The 17,366-nt window shown below is 36.8% G+C and overlaps 9 protein-coding genes across 9 annotated transcripts; 3 read left to right on the top strand and 6 right to left on the bottom strand.

Annotated features, from left to right (window-relative positions):
• Positions 1-90: 90 nt before the first annotated feature.
• C5L36_0A11540 (uncharacterized protein) lies at positions 91-2,022 on the bottom strand (the record flags this gene model as incomplete). Its single annotated transcript, XM_029464189.1, has 1 exon — positions 91-2,022. One exon carries the CDS (start codon positions 2,020-2,022, stop codon positions 91-93), a length of 1,932 nt encoding a protein of 643 aa, XP_029320049.1.
• A 446-nt stretch (positions 2,023-2,468) lies between these two features.
• C5L36_0A11530 (uncharacterized protein) lies at positions 2,469-2,808 on the bottom strand (the record flags this gene model as incomplete). The annotated part of the gene is made up of 2 exons (XM_029464188.1): positions 2,469-2,708; positions 2,791-2,808. 2 exons carry the CDS (start codon positions 2,806-2,808, stop codon positions 2,469-2,471), a joined length of 258 nt encoding a protein of 85 aa, XP_029320048.1.
• Positions 2,809-4,041: 1,233 nt separating this feature from the next.
• C5L36_0A11520 (uncharacterized protein) lies at positions 4,042-6,009 on the bottom strand (the record flags this gene model as incomplete). Its single annotated transcript, XM_029464187.1, has 1 exon — positions 4,042-6,009. One exon carries the CDS (start codon positions 6,007-6,009, stop codon positions 4,042-4,044), a length of 1,968 nt encoding a protein of 655 aa, XP_029320047.1.
• A 211-nt stretch (positions 6,010-6,220) lies between these two features.
• C5L36_0A11510 (uncharacterized protein) lies at positions 6,221-7,006 on the bottom strand (the record flags this gene model as incomplete). The annotated part of the gene is made up of 1 exon (XM_029464186.1): positions 6,221-7,006. One exon carries the CDS (start codon positions 7,004-7,006, stop codon positions 6,221-6,223), a length of 786 nt encoding a protein of 261 aa, XP_029320046.1.
• A 275-nt stretch (positions 7,007-7,281) lies between these two features.
• C5L36_0A11500 (uncharacterized protein) lies at positions 7,282-8,316 on the bottom strand (the record flags this gene model as incomplete). Its single annotated transcript, XM_029464185.1, has 1 exon — positions 7,282-8,316. The coding sequence occupies one exon, from the start codon at positions 8,314-8,316 to the stop codon at positions 7,282-7,284; it is 1,035 nt and encodes a 344-aa protein (XP_029320045.1).
• Positions 8,317-8,638: 322 nt separating this feature from the next.
• C5L36_0A11490 (uncharacterized protein) lies at positions 8,639-9,340 on the top strand (the record flags this gene model as incomplete). Its single annotated transcript, XM_029464184.1, has 1 exon — positions 8,639-9,340. One exon carries the CDS (start codon positions 8,639-8,641, stop codon positions 9,338-9,340), a length of 702 nt encoding a protein of 233 aa, XP_029320044.1.
• A 54-nt stretch (positions 9,341-9,394) lies between these two features.
• Positions 9,395-10,522, bottom strand: C5L36_0A11480 (uncharacterized protein; the record flags this gene model as incomplete). The annotated part of the gene is made up of 1 exon (XM_029464183.1): positions 9,395-10,522. One exon carries the CDS (start codon positions 10,520-10,522, stop codon positions 9,395-9,397), a length of 1,128 nt encoding a protein of 375 aa, XP_029320043.1.
• A 262-nt stretch (positions 10,523-10,784) lies between these two features.
• On the top strand, positions 10,785-13,997 carry C5L36_0A11470 (uncharacterized protein; the record flags this gene model as incomplete). Its single annotated transcript, XM_029464182.1, has 1 exon — positions 10,785-13,997. The coding sequence occupies one exon, from the start codon at positions 10,785-10,787 to the stop codon at positions 13,995-13,997; it is 3,213 nt and encodes a 1,070-aa protein (XP_029320042.1).
• A 289-nt stretch (positions 13,998-14,286) lies between these two features.
• C5L36_0A11460 (uncharacterized protein) lies at positions 14,287-17,289 on the top strand (the record flags this gene model as incomplete). The annotated part of the gene is made up of 1 exon (XM_029464181.1): positions 14,287-17,289. One exon carries the CDS (start codon positions 14,287-14,289, stop codon positions 17,287-17,289), a length of 3,003 nt encoding a protein of 1,000 aa, XP_029320041.1.
• Between the last annotated feature and the right edge of the window lie 77 nt (positions 17,290-17,366).

Raw genomic sequence — 17,366 nt, 5'->3', positions numbered from 1 at the left:
CAAAGAAACACCATTTACTCCTATAATACATCCTACAGTCGTAGAACAGAATAACACCAAGAAATCATTAAAGCAATATACTGCCCAAGCTTACTTTTTATACAAATCAGACCCCTGGATCCATTTCTTTGCAACCTCATCCTTCACATGTGTCGCCTTGTTATTCCACTTCCCCATTGACCAAAAATTGTATTCTTTAATCCTTGGAGGTTCTACTGGCTTTTCGATGCTTTCGTCAGTCTGCCTACCAATATGACTGCTACTTCTTTCTATCTTTTCATTGTTCTTTCCGTTCTCCCAAAGTTTAAAGCTGTCGTGTAAAGGGGTCCATTCCCTTTTTCTCCATCTGATCGATTGTGTCATTTCATTTATTCTACTAACGGCTCTCTTGTATGCAAACATCTCATCTTCTCCTGTAAATTTCTTCATGTCCGTAAAACTCTTATTTAACAGTTCATTACCTTTCTCAATTTGGTAGTTTTCGTTGTCTTTCTCATAAGTTGCAAAATTAGGCCTATATGGATTGACTAAGTCCATCTCTGTTTTGGAAAACATTTCCAAGTCTTGCATCTCTTGTGTGTTTGACTTCAGATCTACTTGATCCTCTAATGGTGTACACTTGAACCTGGTTGGCCCATTATCACTTCTCAAGTCTGGAAAGAATAGCCTATTTGGTTCATCTTCGGATCTCATGATTAGATTACACTTCGAGTCATAAATTGCATCAATAAATGTAATTAGTTGTCGGGCATAGTTTTTTTCCCTAATTGACAATATTGGCACGTGGTCAATTATAATAGTTGGATACTTGTTAGAAATCGAAATAAAATCACTTGGACCATATTTGGAATCTTCAACAAGATCTTTGAACTGAAAATATGCGACAGTCTCGTTACATTTTGGGATAATGACATCTCTACCGTAACTCTTGAATGGAGTATAATCGACCAAACAATCATCCAGTTTTATATGTCTCGAAATTAGTTCATTCCATTTACGGCTGGAATTTGGTTCATTCTCCAAAACCAACCATTTCTCAGGTGAAATATCCTCATCCTTTAATTCTCTTCTATAATCAACCTTACTTTGCATATCCCAAACATCACATCTGCACCTTAGAATTTTCTCAAAATCACCCATTGTAGTTTTATTAATTGATCCAGAATATAACTCTTCGGGCAATCGGTTACTGCTTGCAACCAAAACACCTCCAAGCTTAAAATAATAAACAAACAGAATATTGATTATCTTAGCGGATGCAATATCAGGTAGCATGAATTCGTCCAAAATCAAAACATGGGACCTTTCAATTAACCTCGATGCAATCTCAAATAGCATAAATTCATTCTCGTAATTCAATAAAGAATGGTTAACTTGCGTAAATTTGTTAAGCTTCCTTTTAGATATATTTTCAATTTCATTCATCACCCACTGAATAAAAACCCCCCAATGAACTCTCCATTTACCCTCAACTGGCAGTGAATCCGCAAATAAATCCATTATCATCGTTTTTCCACACCCGACTTCTCCGTTAATCAGTAAACCTTTAGGAACGTCGACTAACAAAGCCAATTCTTCAAAATCGTTCAGCACCTTGATTACGTTTGTACGCATCTTATCGTTTTGATGTTCTTTTAACCATCCTATGGTATACCCAAAAAAGACGCCTTTCTTATCGGCCTGTTGTTGGTTATACCTGACTTCCAATTCTCTGACCATCTTATTGATTTTTATAGTCGTTAGATCTGGCTTGTAAGTTTGTAGTTCGCCCGATAACAGTCTCAATTTTTTAATCAGTGCAAGTTGGAAAGGGTCAGAATCGATTTCCTTGGTTTTCACCAAATACTTGTATATAACATAGGGATCAGTCACAGCTATTGAAGTCTTATCTCCTGATTTTCGAACCACTCTATTTGTACCTAAAATCCCTGAATTCTGATATTCCCTTATAACAGTATAGCTAGTTTTGTTCCTAACCTTAAACAAGCATACTCTTCTTGGTGGAAGCAAAACTTTCAACATGGTCTCTCTAAACAGTCTACTCAATATAGAAAGACCATATGATAGAGGTATTTGCTGGCCAGGTAAAAAGAAACCCGAAGATATCGGTCTTTACTCAAAAACGGCTAAACTTACGCATGAACATTGAGAACCACATCGATCATGTCTGATTTTTTTTCTCCATCTTCCTCCTTCAAACACCAATTGACTATTTTCAGAGTCTGTTTTCCAAAAGATTCCAAAAGAAAAACCTCTATTGGCATGGTGGTACTACAAGTTATTCCTGAGGTATAACTTAAATGCATATAGTGAGTGTATTACTTATTTAGTTGTTTACTTATTTATCCGCCTATGTATTTTGTTAGCTTACTACTCTCCATACGTATGAGAATAGAATGCAAAATCTCAAAACTCCTTAGAAAAGAACAAACCAGTATAAACCCAATTCAATGTTAAATGTTTGGCATTCATTCCAGTCTAATCTTATCCTGTTTCCTAATTAATATGACTTGTAAACCACAAAATACAAGGAAAATAGCGTATAATATAATTGCTCCTGTTATAGTTTTTGCAACTCCCTTACCATCACTTGGCGAGGTAATTGAGCCCATCATCGATTCATGCTCAACATAAAATAATGCCGCTAAAACTGATAGTATAACAACTCCAAATGCAGATATAACTGTACAAAACCATGCTTTTCCCGGCTATAAAGGACAAGTGAATTTCTAAGGTTAGTATTTCTTCCAATTGACAAGCTTTCTCACTAGAGAATTTTTAAGAACATACCGACACCACAGGTTTCATGATTAATCTGGGTATTGTCTATCCAACAGTTGATAATCTAATGGTTGCTCAAGATCCTTATCACTATCGCAATACAACGTACTGTTTTTAGGTGAGGTCGCCTCATTTTAGCTAACAGTGCGGAATTTCTTACTACGGTGCACGGAAGAACAAGCATTGACTACATCAGACATAGGACGGACGTTTCACAAACCTATTGTTGTTGTACAAATCAAGAACAGGTACCTGTAAATGTTTCAAAGTCAGCTAGGTTCAACCTGTCAAATCATTTGAGAAATATGAAAGGGGAGAAAATATGGAATACGAAGAGATAGAACCTTCCAACGTTTATTGACCCTCTAATGTTAGAAGGATTTGATTTTGCTCAGGAAGAACACGCATATCTACAGGTTGCTTCTAAGTGAGGGATGGGAAGGACACCGATGGCAAATCGTAATTTTTTTAGTGAACAGTAGTTTTGAATCGCCTTTATAGAAGCGAATATAAGATGAGTATGGATTCAAAATCCAAGTATAGGGTAGCATCCATGGGCTGATAAAAGACACACCAAATAAATTGAAGCCACCTGATGGAAATATATTTAAGAGAAGTAAAGAAAATCACAGTGGATATCCAAGATGTTTTATAAAACTATTTATTCTACAAGATAATTACAGCTTCAAAAGCTTATCGTGTGTTTCAATTCGACGAAAGATTATGCGACACAACAATGAAATGAAACTTAACAAAAAAAATTCATAAGCTAGTGAAAAATTTCTCTAATTTTGTGGAGAAATCATATGTTCTTAATGAAGAAGATGAGGGAAACAAATCATCAATGTAAATTTCATTGAGCATGCAAGATGGGTTTCCAAAATACTCCCAGGTCCAAACTTATAAATTGTAACTAATTCTGCGTTCACACTCGAAAAAACAAATTATATTGTACTTGTAATTTTATTTACTTCAATGTCCAGTAAGATATCTTAGTGTGAGGTCTTCCAGTTCCTGAACTGGATAGTTCAACCGAATTCCGGTGATAACCTTCAATTAATTTCTCTGTTCAAAAAGATACAGTACTTATAGGTAAAAGTGGGTACAGTTCTAAATAAAGAAACACTACTGGTAGAGGTGTGTCGTTAGCACCTAATCTGTTGGGTTAGTTTCCAACATGGATATATTATATCTCCATAGCTATCATAAAAACCAAATGGGGTTGTAATAAGGGTATAAAAAATAGTGCAAAAAACAGTCTTATTTCTTGACCTCCAGTCTGGCCTTCTTTCTTATCCTTTCAACCTCATCCATATCCCTTTGTTCTCTCTTCTCAACAACTAGGTTGTGTAGAATTTTGTTTTCCATTTCAAGCTTGTCAATGCGAGCCTGCAATTCTGTTATTTTCTCCTTTGCATTATGTAAATCTTTTTCCATCTCTAATTCCTTCTGTTTCTTTTTTTGTCTGAACCTAACAGATGCTGTTCCTTTAACAGATCTGGTCTCGCTTGACTCATTCTCGGGTTTGTCTGGTTTCGGTGACTCGTTGTCGTGTGCATGACCACGCTTCTCTGTTTTTATTGGTGAATCACTTGAATCGATTGATGATGTTGATGTACGAACAACTGGGACATTAGAATTCTTCCCTATATCTAAATGTGAATTTTTAAACATTATCGGATTCTTTTTGCTGGATATAATTGAATTATTGGCAGTAGAAGCTGTAAGTTGTTGTTGCTGCTGTTGAAAAGAAAGATCATGTACCTGTTGCTGCTGCGAATGTTGTGGTTGTGGTTGATTTAATACAGACTCGTCGAAGTGTTGTATTTGTGGTTGTGCTGCGCCCAGGATACCGCTGAGCAACTGTCCCACTACATTGGTTTGCAGGCTTTGCTGCTGCTGCTGCTGTTGTTGTTGTTGGATATTATTGATAGGATTAATCGCATTCGCCAATGTTTGGGCTAATAAATTGACCAACAATCCATTAACTTGTTGCTGGGGTGGTTGTAGTTGCGCTAATAAACTAGATTGTAATTGATGTTGCTGAACTTGTTGTTGTGGTATTTGTGTATTTGATACACTTGCCCCTGGAAACGCCTGCAATCCTTGAAGTGTCTGCGGGGTACTAGGTTGAGAAGTGTTTGAAGGAGAATAGTACTGAGTTTGCTGCACTTGCAATGGAGATGGATGTTGATGTTTCTGAGACTGAGATCTGCCTAATTCTGGTTTGTGTTGAGCAACTAAACTAGCAAGTGCATCAATTTGAGTTTGGGACAAACCAGCTGCCACCAAAGTATTCTGAGCTCCTTGTGGTACTTGGATTTTCCTAGCTTCTTGACTTACTACAGTGTTTGATCTACTCGAATTTGATAAATTGGAAGAAGCAGCGGAATCCAAGTTGTTACTAATAATGTGGTTATTGTCACTGATGCCATTACCTCTGCTGTTGATGTTATTATTACTAATATTATTACTGCTATTATTATTATTATTGTTGTTGTTGTTGTTGTTGTTGTTGTTGTTTTTGTTAATTTTGTTGTGGTTGTCATCACCCGTGCGGGTAATGGCATCATTATCATTATCAGTGTTCTTCCCTAATAGTTCGTTTATAGTTGAAGGGATAGCAGACATATGTTGACTCATTGACTCTTGATAAATGAACTTCTGTTTGGTGTTATTATATCTCTTTGAAAGATTTTGGTAGTGAGTTTGAGGTATTGGAGTGGGTACTGACGAATTTTCTGGCGTGACATGGTTGAACGACACATAATTGAATGTCAACCTATTAGAATCATTATCATTGGTTTTTTGATCGTCTCTATGGCTATCACGTCCATGATTCTTATCACCATTATGATCTTTACCGTTATCTTTACCAGACACATCGGAAGAGGATGCTTGAGCAGGCTTGTCCTCATCTGGAAAAATAAAATGCTCGTCAGCAAATAAGGATAGGTCCAAGTCAGCTTCCTGTCCGGAACCAGTGTCTGTTTGCTGTAAGAAATCATCCAAGTAAACAAGCTGTTCTAGTAACTCCCTTGGAGTATCGTCAACAGGGATCCCATTACCCATAACTGTAAATACCTGACTTGAGTTATCGTTGTTGTTATTGTTGTTGTCGTTGTTATTGTTATTACTAATGCCAGTGATATTAAGGGAGTCAAGGTTTTGGTGGCTTGACAACTGGTTATGGTTTATCCCCGAAAGACCTGGTTTGTGATTGGACATGAGAGGTTACTATAAACGGATACTATTGTGGTGGCTAGAATTGGAGGTATTGATTAATTTATACTGGAAGAGGCTGCTCTTGTACATGGAAGGTGGGTACAAACAGGGTATATGTTGGACCTCCGAAATATTTTCACCACACCATTTCTTACTATCGCATGACTGTGGCCTTGCTATTGGCCATATTTGCGCGAGATCACGTGCTATATCGTCATTGCACGTGACACCACTCCTTTATTTGTGCGGCCATTTTCTGTGCGGCGTCGACCTTCTCTGCGGCAATTCCGGCATTTAATGCTCCTTTAACGTGTCCTTTCAATTGAGGTTCAACATTTTGAGGAACAAGAGATGCAACTACCGCAAGAGAAGTCTCCTCACTGGTGAGAACCTCGTTAAAGGAGAGTAATGGTGAGTACACGTTCTCTATAGTGTATTCCCATAAATCTGGATAGCTTGTACGCATTTGTCCCTGGACTCTGGTGCTGATCTTGGTATACACGTTTTCCCAATATTCACGACCGCGTTGCTGGACTTTAACGTAGTCGTCCCAATTTTTAATACGAGCCCTATTGATCCGATCGACGTTGCTCCTTAACGGTAATGGGGTGGTTTCCTTGAGGATCATCATAGAATTGATACACCTGGGTAATCCGGAAAGGGCGGCCGTTTTCAATATACTCTCTCTCATTTTATCTGTTGTGCGGTACATCTGCGAATACTCAGCGGTATTTTCCGTAGCATAAGGGTTGAAGTTTTTATCATCCCCAGTGACCTTTATGGTTTCAAATTTATTGACAATTGTAAGAACCTTGTTATATAGTACTGAATCGGGTAGCTCGTTCATATATTTAGTATGCATGGCATAATGGTACAGTTTAGGAATTTCTTGTGGCTGATTGCAAACAGTCAATGCAACACTTGCAACAAGGTACCATGATTCACTGAGGTGGTTCCACGTAGCCAGTTTCTGTAAATTCGCAGCTGTTAGAATACACATGTGGATCTTGCTTACAGAGCTCTAAAATGGTAAAACAAGTATAGAGAAACCTCAAAGGCAGACTGTTAAACGTTGGATATTAGTCTACCTGACCAAATCCAGATTGTTGGCTACACTGTTCGAAAAAAAAAAAAAAAAAAAAAAAACGGAAACACCGCTCAGCTCAGCCTTCCGAAAATTATAGTGTATGTTTTAACAATAAAATAATTATAAAGGGAAATCAGTTGCAGGTATAGGAGCCTGGAAATCAGTACGATAATGACCAGCTTCCAATTTCAGTACTTATCCTTCAATTCTGGCACAATGGTTAGAACTTTACCCGTGTTGATGTATTCAATAACATTGTTGACAACATGTTCTTCCATACCTTTCATTGTCTCGTAAGTATGTGTACCCATATGTGGTAATGCAGCAACGTTTGGTAGATTAACCAATTCCATGTCAACATGAGGCTCATTCTCAAATACATCAGCTCCAAATGCTCCAACCTTACCTGATTTCAATGCCTCCTTCAGTGCAGATTCATCAATAATTGGTCCCCTAGCGGTATTGACTATGGTAACACCGTCTTTCATTTTGGAAATGGAGTCTTTGTTGATCATGTGCTTTGTATGTGTATTCAATGGAACTGAAATACTAATGACATCTGCTTGAGCATATAAATCCTCAATATCTTCGCAATAAACAGCTCCTTTTTCGATATCCGAAGGTAACCTTCTACGGTTGTGATACAAGACTTTGGAAAATCCAAATGGAGATAACTTATCTCTTATTGTCTTACCAATACCACCCATTCCCAAAATACCCAGAACTTTTCCCTCGGGATCATGGCCAATTGGCGTACCTGCGCATTTAGCACTTGGCCATAACCCTTGTTTCATCTTTTCACTGGACAATTGGAAATTCCGTAATGCCCCTAAAACTAAATAGACAGCAGTGTCTGCAGTTGCGTCGTCGACAACACCAGGAACATTGGACAACTGGAATCCCAACTCACCGCATGCAACAGCATCGACCTGGTCATATCCTGCACCACAATGTGATAACGCTTTGACATTGGTATACTTTTTGATCAGTTCTAGTAGCTCCTTATCAAAAAAACCAGTTTGTTTGTAACTGTCAAAGGTTCGTGTCACGTAATCGACATTCGAATATTTGCCATCTTTAAGTTCATGGATAAATTCCTCTCTATTACTTGATTTGGTTTCGACAACACTAACATTGTACTTGGAAACTAGGTCAGTCCATGCACTCTGTGCAAAACTAACTTTTCCGAGGCGTAAAACTGTTAAAGACTTTGGTGCAGACATGCTCTCCCCTTTCGAACAAACAACTTAGTATGATAACCACTACCAGAATTGAAAAGATAAAGGAATAAGGAGGAATACAAGCATTACATAGATAGTAGACTTGTGGTTTTTCCAATTCTCCGCTCCAGGTGTGTGATTTGTCCGCTATGCGGCTCCGCTCCCCTATTGGAAATGTTAGCACCGCGGATTAACTATCGGCTACATGAATTTCCAGACAGAAGAGCAACCTGAAGAAACACTCGTGCTTATTAGTGAATAATTATCGCTGTTAGAAGATTTTTCGAGTGTGTTTTCTGTAGCCACGTATTATAATCGGTAGACAATGTCTGATTCTGAGAGAAGCGTTGATTTCAAGACATCCAAATTAGGTACAAAGGAGTACTGGGATAACTTCTACAAATTGGAGCATGATAATTTTGTAGAAAACCCAGAAGACATTGGAGAGTGTTGGTTCGACGAATCCAATGCAGAGGAAAAAATGGTTGATTATTTTTTTGATAATTTAACACAGCATTTCCCGAACCCGCATGTGTGCGATTTGGGTACTGGTAACGGACATTTATTGTTTCATTTATATGAGGAGGGTTTACGTGGTGAACTTATTGGTGTCGATTATAGTGAAACCAGTCTTGAATTTGCTTCACATATTGCTAAGAATAAGGATTATAATGTCCGGTTTGAGAGGTCGGATATCTTAGATTCTAAAGACAGTTTTTTAAGATCAAACATAGAAAAGTTTGACATCATTCTTGACAAAGGCACACTTGATGCAATTGCCCTAAGTGATACCCTATATGAAGGTAATTTAACTGGTCATCAGATATATCCTATGAGAATTGTAGAACTACTAAAACAAAACGGTGTCTTGTTAATTACTTCTTGTAATTTCACAGAGGAAGAACTAACACACCATTTTACAAAAGATCACTTATTTAGGGAATTTGGGAAAGTTGACTACCCAAAACTCGAATTTGGAGGTAGAAAAGGTTCTACTATTTGCACTATGGCTTTCCAAAAGCTGTGATATAGAGTCACCAACTACTATGTATACTTATGTTTATGTATAAGATGTTCCAGACTATTTAGGAATTTGACCCTGAATAAACTCGAAAAGTTTCTCGGCATTTTCAGCCTGTCCAACCTTAATTGCATATTGAACCGGCTCCCCTTCTTCAATCATCTGTAATCGTATAAATTTGTTCCCATGCAGTGAACTTGGCAACCCTTTCAAAACGTTCAATCCTTTCACAATTGGAACATTAAGAATCAATTTCAAATTACCATTACTCCTCATGACTACACGAGAATTATATTTTTCGCTAGGAGATTCAATAAACTTGTTAACCTTGATAACACCAAAACCTCTTTCTCTCCATCCTAAGGACGACTTTGATAACTCCATATGGTACAGTTTCGCCTTAATTTGAAATATATTCTCTTCATTCTCCTCTCCTGATTTAACATCTTGTTTCTCAAGCTGTACCTTTTGATAAACATCAGCTTTACCTTCAACGGAAGGATTCCCAGTTTCCTGGTTCTTCAACTCACTCTTCGATTGTAATTCATCGAAAACAGACTTTTTATTAATTGCCATTTGAAAAGCATTACCAAATGTTGCACCACTTCCAAATACCGGTTTCTTTGCTGTGTTTTTATTAGTCTCATTTTCTTTATTGTCTAAAGCTTCTTCCCTTTCCTTTGGCTGATCTTCTTCGTTTTTGGCTTCTTCGTTATTATCACTTTTTCCATCCACTACATCACTTTTTTCTGATTTGTTTTTCATTGAAAAATTACCAACCATTTTAAAGCCACCCATTTTTCCAAATGTGGTAGTAGAACCAAACACAAATCCGGTTTTTTTTGGAGTCTCTCCATCACCACTGTTAGTTTTAACCTTACCCTCCTCCTTATTTGAATTTGAATTCTCTTTTTCATCATCTACCTCGTCCTTCTGAATAGCACCTGGGTCACAAGTCTCTTCGATGCTTGTTGTAGGTTCCTCGCTATCAACACTGTTTACATTGCTGAGATTTTTGTTTTCATCGACTTTCCCTACTTCACTGACTTTCCCTTCTTCTTCTTCTTCTTCCTTCTTCATCTCAGCAACACTAGCTTCATCTGATGGTTCATCCTTTTTAGCAATTTTAGTGCCTCTTTGGTCAGATTCCTTCTCATCTAATGGTCTCTTTCGTGTTATCTCGGACATACCTGCTCAACTTTTTATTGCGTCTTTTTTGTATTCAAATTGAAAATGATCCCGTCTCTTACAGATAACGTCTATAACTAACTGAACCACACCGGAAAAGAACTTTTAGAATTTCTTGCACCCGTACACCGCATCCCGCTATAACCCTTCTTCGCGTTGACATGTTTGTTTACATTTGAATTTACAACATAATTCTAATCGTACCCAGGAGTTCTTCTGAAAGCATAAAATAGGCCCTACCCAGTCAAGGGATTGTATCAGCATGGATGTCCACCTTTTGTTAAAGCAAGATCCATCTTCTGGGGATTCCCCCATCTTTCAAAGGTCGGAAGATGAGAATCAGATTATATTTCAAAAATTTAACACCAAGTTTGACTTCAAGTCTATTTCTTATCCCGAGGAGAATGTTTTCGAGAAGACGACCCTACCGTTAATAACGGACAAATTTTTCAAAAATGAAGACTCTCTAATAATTACCTTAGGTCCCACTAATTCTGGTAAAAGTCACCTTCTGTTCAAAAGCGAAAATTCTATAGTAGATCAAACTTTAAGAGCCATATTCTCTCAAATTGAGCCTTTATCGAGTAATATCGATCTATTGAAAAAATTCTATCCTAACATTTCTGACAAGACGTTACTGGATCCTTCCCATGAATCATCCATTAGTTCTTTTCTGTATCTGAGTGTTTCTGTTTTTGAATTATACAATGACACATTTATGGACCTTTTAGACACGGGAATGAAACAAGATAGAACAAACATCAGTATCATTACTGATCCAATCGATAAGAAGTTAACGCCTAGGAATATTTCAAAGCATTTAGTCAATAGTTATGAGTCAGCTCATGACTTAATATTTGAAGGTTTGAGTAACAGAAAAACTTGCCCAACCTTCTCGAATACTGAATCTTCTAGATCACACTGTTTCATCTATTTTAACCTTCATAAAGTTTACGGTAAAATGATTGAAACAACTAGGTTTACTATAGTAGACCTTGCAGGCTTGGAGAGATCAAAATCAGCTGGAACTTCAGGTGTAGCTCTGAAAGAAGCAGGCTATACTAACGGTTCGCTAACGGAATTAGGACGTTGCCTAGAATTGATATCAATGAAACTATTTCATAGGACCTGTCTAAGAACCAATAAATTAACAAGGTTAGTCCTTAACGATTATGTTAAAAATAACCATCCAGTAAGGATTTTATTGACTTTAGATCCTTTTGGTGAGGAAGGTCTAGTTTTACAATCACTTAGATACATCAACCCCATCAAGTGTCAAGATCTGCAGAGAAGAACCACATCTTCGCAAAAAGCCAGATTAAGAACCATTTCGACAAATGAGCAGCTTGGCCTAACTGGTGAAATAGATAAACTAAGAAAAAATCAAAAGCTGTTAAAAAGCAAAATCCACTCACTTGAAACCTCAGTCATAGAGAATGAGAACAGAATCAGAAGCGAAATGTATACTGAAAATGAGAAAGCTCTCTCGGAACTTGTTATTAAACATAAGGAAGAGATCAGTTCATTAGCCGAAAACCTTAAAAAGCAGACTGACGAAAAATTGCTAGATCAAGCGTCTTGCTACACTTCTACCATCGATTCCCTTAACAACAATCTTGAATTTAAGATTCAGGAATTAAGTAGCCTCAAGGAACAGTTTGAAGAGACTAAGCTGAAATTGGAAGAATCACAATGTCAAATGGAAACATTGACATTGGAGAATTGTGAGAACGAAAAGAATTTCAATTCAACACTAAACCAGCACCAGACACAACTTGAAGAGCTGAATGTGGTGAATGAGAAATTACAGTCTAAGATTGATTTGCTTCTTTCTGAAGCCATCGAAAAGGAAAAATTACATGTGAAGGATACAGAGTTGCGAGTGGAACAACAAAATCAAATTGTAGAAGAACTAAATCAAAAAATCGAAGAATACGTCTCAACTGTCAAAAAGCAGGAGTCTAATCTTGGCATTCTTCAGAATAAAACTCTTGAGAAAGAATCAAGAATTAATCAGCTTGATGAAGAGGCAAGGGAACTAAAAGACCAAATTCAGACCCTTATGAATGAAGCATCAGAAAAGGAAAAATTCATACAGTCGATGGAGAAGGAATTGGAGAATTTGAAGCAAGAAAAAACTGAAGTAACAATCGAAGCCGAACGTAAGGTCAACGCGCTTAAGAGCAAATATGATGAAATACTGTCATCAGCTAGGAGTGATTATGAGAATCTGAAAAGAGAGTTGGATGACAAAACACAGGAACTAGTGGCAGTTAATTCAAATTTTTCATCCGAAAAAGAAAACTTTAAAAATATACTGGAGGATAAAGACAAAGAAATTAAGTCACTCAAAATAAATCTTAGCCAACTTGAGGCAGAGGTGAGATCAAAAACAGAAGATTTCTCAAAGAAATTGTCGGAAAAAGATCTCGAGGTTGTTTCATGGAAAAACATAAAAACTAAAAACGACACAATCGTTCAGCAAATGGTTGATAGGACCAAGAGATTAGAAAATCAAGTCAACGAAAGCACTAGCTATATTAAGCAACTTGAGGAGAGTAATTCGGAATATAAAAAAAGTGTAACCGCTACGAAAAAGCAACTGGATGAACTCATTATGTCTACTGATTCTCTTCAAGAAGAATTGGCAGAAAAATCTAACGAGTTGAAGTTAACCTTAGCACTAAAGAAGACTGTCGATAATGAACTGAGCCGATTACAACTATTATGTTCTGATCTTCAAAGTGATTTGGAATCTACAAGTAAATATCATGATAAGTATAAGAGTCTGAAAAGGGATTATTCGTCAATTAAGACTGAAGCCATTAAATTAGAAACTGAAAATAAAAGGGTCAAGGACGAGCTTGCAAGCAAAGAATACGAGTTGTCCGATAATATTAGCAAAGTCAAACAGCTAACCAAAACAGTTGAAAACCTTGAGAAAAATAGAGATGTTTCTTTGAAGCAACCTAAGACGGATTTAGATGTTGCATTGTCTCTCTCAAAGGAAGAGTCAATAAACAAAACTCCTCGTAAGTCTTTGAATATTTTAGATACGGATCCGTTAGATGATGTTGGGCTCCCATCAATTATGTCATCTCCTATAAGGGCCTCATCGTTTAAGATCTATAATGATTCCATTACTGATAAGGATAACACAGTAACTATTGGCAATGTCACCTCCAAAAAGAAATCAAAAGCAAAAAAACTTAGTAAGAAAGACAAACTATTAGAGCATAAGGCAGAACATGAGAAGTCTATGGAAGACTCCGTGATAGATTCCAGCTTGAGCCCTACTAAGCTACGGCCTTTGAAACTGACTAATAATTCCAAACTAAACAAGAAGACTTTGGAGAGTCCTGGAAATGATAAAACCAAGAAACGAAAATCGACAACTTCGCCTATAAAACCCGGAAAAAGGAAGGTCAGAAAGAGCCTAAGTGTTGATGATTCCCTTGAAAAGGCTGTTGTCTGAAATTAAGTAGTTTTGTTGGATGATAATGCTATGTATGTAGAATTTAAGATTTATCTAAACGCAACTTATACTTTTACTAAACAAGAATGTCACTCAACTTTTGCAAAAAGATGAAAAAACCTCGCTTGTAGTTTCATAATATAGTAAAGGTCTCGCTTGGAACTTCTCAAGATTTGATGATAAAGATCTAGATATTTTCATTTGTAAAAATTTTGATGATACTTAGTTTTCTTTTACTCAGCAGCATCAACACTGTGAATGAGAAAAAAGAAAACGATATCGCATTATTATGAGTATCAATAAGAGAGAAGCAGAAAAAACTGTAAAAAGGAGAACGTTCTTAGGATGCGCAACTTGTCGCAAAAGGAAAGTAAAATGTGATGGAAGAAAACCTAAATGTGCTAGATGCGAGAAAGCAAACCGTGAATGTGAAGGCTACGGACTCCACTTAAAATTCAATGATATTGTGACAGTCGGAAAGGGTGGCACCCTGGTTGTTGTTGGTGATACGCAAAATGAGGATGCGAAAAAAAGAGTCAAACGACAACAACTACCATTTATGAAATTTCCTGTAAACCAATCATATGGGACATTTGCTGAGATAGACAATAGACTCGAAGAATTGGAATTGTTTGATGAGATGAATTCCGATAAATTTGTAGGACCTTTTGGTCTTCTCTGTATTTCAAGCAAATTCAATCAAGATATTAACAAAACGACTATTCAAGCTGTCGAACCGTCAAGATCAAGAAATAAAACTATCCAGCCTACACAGTTTAGCATACCCCTGATAAATGAACAGGGTCATGATACTCACTTTGCCTCTAAAAACGAATTCCCGTTACCGTCATTAACTACTATGGTCAACTCTTCCTACAAAAAATCACCATCCATAACGTTTCTTAATGATTCGTTACCCTTAGTTCCAGCGTTAAAGTTGAATTATGAAAGAAAAAAACATCAAGAAGACTATGACGCAGTAAACAAATTGGATACCAAGTTCTCAACTATCAATATCCCATCCCTTCAAAATCCTGGAGGGTTTCTTGAAGAAAACCTCGAAAGACCTATATGGATCCATCCAAGACTCGAAATTGATGCAATATTGACTTATCAAACTCTAATAGGTAATGCCGATGTTCAAAATCGACATTGGGATTCGATTAAAAGGGTTATATTTGCTGAAAGGTATGATACCACACGATTCTTAAATAATAGAATACAGGATAAAATACCACTGAAAGCGGATGTCGCTGAAAATCTTATCAAAAAACGAATATTTGACGTAGTTAGGGCTTTAGACGATGGGAAACAGGTTTGCATGAACTCAACAAACTTGACATTTACTTCGTTACTTAGATCTCACAAAATTCAAGAATTAATTAGACTCTTTGTCAAGTCACAGCCTTCGATAATGCACTTGAGCTTCAAAGGATCTGTATTTGATACTATTGTTATACCCACGCTTTACAAAATTGTTGGCGAGTTGATGGTATTTGAAAGTTCTGTTGACGGTATGAGAAATTGGGGTGAAAAGGAAGCTCATGGCAGCATTAATTTTCAGAAATACTGCTCTATGTTGAAGCAAACATATTGTATGGTTGCCTTATCTATTACTTCATTCTCCCAGTATAAAATATACTTCTGCGAAAATGGTATATATGATGGCTCTTTGAGTTTGTTCAAATCGTATGTTGCCTTTCGTGAGATGTCACTTGTAAATTTAGCAATTTTGGTAAAACCATTCATTAATTCAAAAGGCAAGGCTGAAATCTCTGATGGTAAGTTAGTTGACATGCTGATAAAAATTGGGCTCTTTAATGAGTTAGTTTTGACTTTAATTTTGGCCATTTACCAAGATTCTAGCTTAGATATAATTATCAACTATTCCTTGCTGTACGGTGTCTTAGACGAAATAAAATTGTATTATTTTAATTCTACACAAAATCCAAATGATCAAACTAACGTATTATGGGAGTGGTTTAGATATTTGAGGTTTTTCCATAAATCGTGTTCAAAAATAGACTTGGAAAATTATGAAATAGATGAAGAAGGTTTTGAGGATGTAAAGGCTGATTATAATCTAATCAGGAGTTTCGAGTTTGATGATTACTTCAGCAAGAATGAGTATAACCAGATTGTCATTAAATCCTCCCTGGATTCAACTGCCAAAAACAGAGATGATAGAGATGATCGAGATGACGGAGATGATGATGAAAGCGTGTGTGAGGATGACTTATCTAGTGAAGTCTTAAGTAATGACGAAGAAAATTGGAAGATTCCTAGTCGACTAGCCTCTAAGCTAGTTAAAGAGGACAAACCACCACGAGCTTTTACAATAAGATTCCAGTTTGATGAAACAAAAAAACAATCAGACATTTCTGACTGTTCCGATACCAATTCTGATGTTGATTTGTGTGACAATTCAATTAGCGAAGATAATATCCTACACGGCTGTAGCAAAAACATTCTTCATGAACGTAAAGAGAAAACTATAGCTCAGAAGTCTGCCATCAACGAATTAACTGGTTTATCAACAAAACAGAATAAACACATGTCCCTAAGTGAAAGAGAGCAACTAGTAGGAAGCAAAAATGATACTGATCTTCTACAGTTATCAAATGATGATCCTGTCAATAACCCAAATATGCCATCTGTTATTGAATTGTCTTTTGGAATCCCAATAAGTTTGTTAGAATTAATGGAGAAAACACTGAAACTTGCCGACCACAAAAACTGGTGCCTACGAAAAAAAGTATTCCCTAGGAACTTCCCCAGGATTTGCTGTGATTTGGAAGACGAATTGGTAAAATGGAAGCTCAACTGGGACTTATTTTCAGAAGAAAAAGGAACAGATGGAAGCATTCAGTTTCACGGTTTATTGCACAAGGCATTGTATCACTTAACAGTAGCTTTCTACAATTCCATCCTAATGTTCTTTTTTAGACTTATCAAAGACATTGATCCCCAAATACTTCAAGATCATGTTGTATCAACTATCGATCACCTTGAAGCGTTGAGGTCACTTTCTCTTAGAAGTGACTTCTCAAAAGAAATGAAGATCTACCCACCCTTTTGGTGCTTTTTTATCGCTGGATCCGATGCGTTATCACCTTCACTACAACACAGATATGACGAGCTTGCTCGTAAATGGTATGTTGCTGGAAACAAATGGATTGGGAAGCAAATAATGCTGCAAATTTGGAAAACCGTAGGAGAAAATGGGGCTTCCTGTGAAGGGAACTCCTGGCTCGACATAATCAAGTCATGGGAAATTTCTGGATACAACTAAAACGTAGATTAGTTTGAAAACCTGTATAATCCCAACTAATTAAAAATTAGAATTATGATTAACTTCACTTGTTTAAG

Source organism: Pichia kudriavzevii, chromosome 1 (genome assembly GCF_003054445.1).
Source record: "Pichia kudriavzevii chromosome 1, complete sequence".
Classification (NCBI taxonomy): domain Eukaryota; kingdom Fungi; phylum Ascomycota; class Pichiomycetes; order Pichiales; family Pichiaceae; genus Pichia; species Pichia kudriavzevii.
Note: the sequence above shows the minus strand (reverse complement) of the source record. Positions and strands in the feature narration are given on the sequence as shown.